Raw genomic sequence first — 2500 nt, 5'->3', positions numbered from 1 at the left:
AAGCGTAATGTTTGCCATTTGAGGCATATTAAACCCAATAAATTTGAACAGTCAACTTATGATGACAACACAAGCAAGCAGAACTTTTGATTCAGAGAAACTTTCCCTTTAAGTCCTACGAAAAACAATAATCTATTTTGAAACAATAGGAAGTCCTAGCTTGACAAAGTACGAAAAATGGCAAACTACAATGTACATGTACCTTCATTCCCAGGTGTAAACTTCAAGTTGTCAATGTACTTCTTTGACTTCTTCAATATAACTTAAGGAATTTTATCCTGGAATAAGAAAAATAACTTTGTCACAACGTGAGAATAGCCTGGATAAGAAGATAAATTAGCATACCTGTTCGTTTCACTCTTAAAATATCAAAAATTCCTCACACGATACTGGAGTGCATTTATCTGTGACTAAGACACAACAAAGTGGGGTCGTTTTCGCAATATTATAGTGAAGGGGCAGGTTACCCCCAAATTTCTTTTTGGATACCAATAGTACTTACTAAGATCTACTTTCTCTGCATAATTTCAAACCATGCAAAAATATCCCGATTATCTCGAGATGTGCAGAACGTATGTGCAATAACAATAGTAGGCACTGTCCTTTGGTAAAATAATTAATAATAATATTCTTAGTCACATAATGATATTGTTTTAAAATCTACCCTTATTTATCAAATTAGACGACTTATGACATCATATAGTAGACACAAGATGATGTAAAATCACAAAAATATGGAATAACCAAAAATATGGACTTTTTCTGAACTGAAACTTTTTGCAGTTCTTATACTCATTACAAAGTTCCATGATATGGCCAGGTGTGACATTTCCATAGCAATGCAATGGGCTCCAGGCCCCCTCCATCCAAAGCGTAAATTCAGAGTTTCCCTCCCCAATAAGGGTTATTCGCTCTTGATGTTTATTCAGTGCGTGTGACCACATACGGACATTACACAGCACAAGCACAGTCTGTTAGACTCTGAAGCAACAAAGGCATTTTCAATATCGGAAAGGTAGAGGTCTGGTAACGAGTATGTTGCTATGGTGACATCATAATCACTATTACAATGTGTAGTTTGGTAGCACATCAGCTCTGCAAAATTTCAACCCTGCAGATTTAGTATTTGCAAAGGTATTCCATGTTTTGTGATTTCACATAATTTTGTGTCCACTATGTGACGTCACAAGTCATCTAATTTGAATAAATCAAAATCTTGAATAGCTCAGCTACGAAGAGTAGTGCTATCACAATACAGTAAACGTTGTTCTTCACCATTTTGAAAGCTATTTCGAATAAGGTAATAAAAAATTTTGTGTCATATGCACTTTAAGCTCCCTATTCTGCAAATACACTTACCGAAAGCGTCAGAAGTTTCATCTTCACTCGGTCTTACAGCAAGCCAATCATCATTTCTCCAGTTTCTTTTATGGTGTGTAAGGCTAAAACTTTTGTTTCTCGAACACTTTCAACCGGCCAATTCTACTTTTTTGTCTTTTCTGTTTCCGTTTAAACTCAAGCACGCGCAATAAGATCGGAACACACGTTTTCTGGGAAAATTGAGTTCGTTAATGATGAGATCTTTCCCATTTATAGTGTATTTTATACCCGGGGGGGGGGGGTACTCGATGTATCCCTGGTTGGGGAGGTGCGGCGCGGCCCCTCATACCCTGACCCTGTTTAAGACAAATATCGCTGATTTTCCTACTCATTTTATGACAGAATTCCGATTTTTGCTACCCTGTTTAAGACATTTAACCCAGTTTAAGACAAAAATTGATAAATCGATACCCTGATTAAGACAAAAAATGATAAATTCGATACCCTGTTCAAGACAAAAATCCCGAAAAACATACCCTGGCTGGCCGCACGTCCCCATTAAGCCCTTATAAGGGAGTACCCCCCTCGGGATTTTATATTATTCGGGCTTATCGCGGGCAAGGCGTACTTCATGTATCTCTTATTATAATGTATTTGAAGGATACATGAAGTACCTAGTAACTCTCGATCCGTGGCGCTGGGTAAGAGGATCGCAGAATGTAAAAACTGTTGTTTGAAGCAAAGCAGTCTTTTTATTTTTCATCATGAACTTTACCAACCTTAAGGACTTAAATTTTCAAAATAATTGTATGCAAAATTATGGCTCAATTGAAAATTTGAAATGCAAGGCAAAAGATGGTGACGTTGACGCTCAAGTTGATTTGGGATCCGCATACTCGGAGGGTTTTGGCGACGAGTTGCCTAAAGATATCGATAAGGCAATTGGTTGGCTAAGTTGTGCCGTTGAAAAGGGCTACGATCCTCCCTTTGTGCTCGGAAAACTAGGTGAAGTGCTGGATCAGAAAGGAACACCGCAGCATCGGCGAAAGGCGTACGAGATGTACCAAAGGGCAGCAAGGTTTGGTTATACCTCATCGCAGATCAATCTCGCTGAAATGTATCGCTGTGGGGTTGAAGGAGTTGTAGACGAAGATATGGAAGAAGCATTTCAGTGGTATAA

At 38.4% G+C, this 2500-nt stretch overlaps 2 protein-coding genes across 9 annotated transcripts in view; one reads left to right on the top strand and one right to left on the bottom strand.

The window, feature by feature from the left end:
• Positions 1 to 1899, bottom strand: part of LOC137985159 (uncharacterized) — a 49819-nt gene extending 47920 nt beyond the window's left edge. For all 8 annotated transcript variants that reach the window (XM_068832666.1, XM_068832667.1, XM_068832665.1 and 5 more), the window contains exons 1-2: positions 1360 to 1899; positions 203 to 278 (exon numbers count right to left, since the gene is read on the bottom strand). The gene's annotated coding sequence lies outside the window, so the exon portion shown is untranslated. The remainder of the gene's footprint in view (positions 1 to 202; positions 279 to 1359) is intronic.
• Positions 1900 to 2030: 131 nt separating this feature from the next.
• The window catches only part of LOC137985648 (uncharacterized), a 7093-nt gene continuing 6623 nt past the window's right edge, over positions 2031 to 2500 (top strand). The window contains exon 1 of the mRNA XM_068833288.1: positions 2031 to 2500. This exon is cut by the window's right edge and continues 355 nt beyond it. Within this exon, the coding sequence (XP_068689389.1) occupies positions 2085 to 2500 (416 nt within the window). The 5' untranslated portion in view covers positions 2031 to 2084.

The sequence above is a fragment of the Montipora foliosa genome, chromosome 14 (assembly GCF_036669935.1).
Source record: "Montipora foliosa isolate CH-2021 chromosome 14, ASM3666993v2, whole genome shotgun sequence".
NCBI classification, from domain to species: Eukaryota; Metazoa; Cnidaria; class Anthozoa; order Scleractinia; family Acroporidae; genus Montipora; species Montipora foliosa.
The sequence above is the reverse complement of the archived record's forward strand: the minus strand, read 5'-3'. Positions and strand labels throughout refer to the sequence as shown.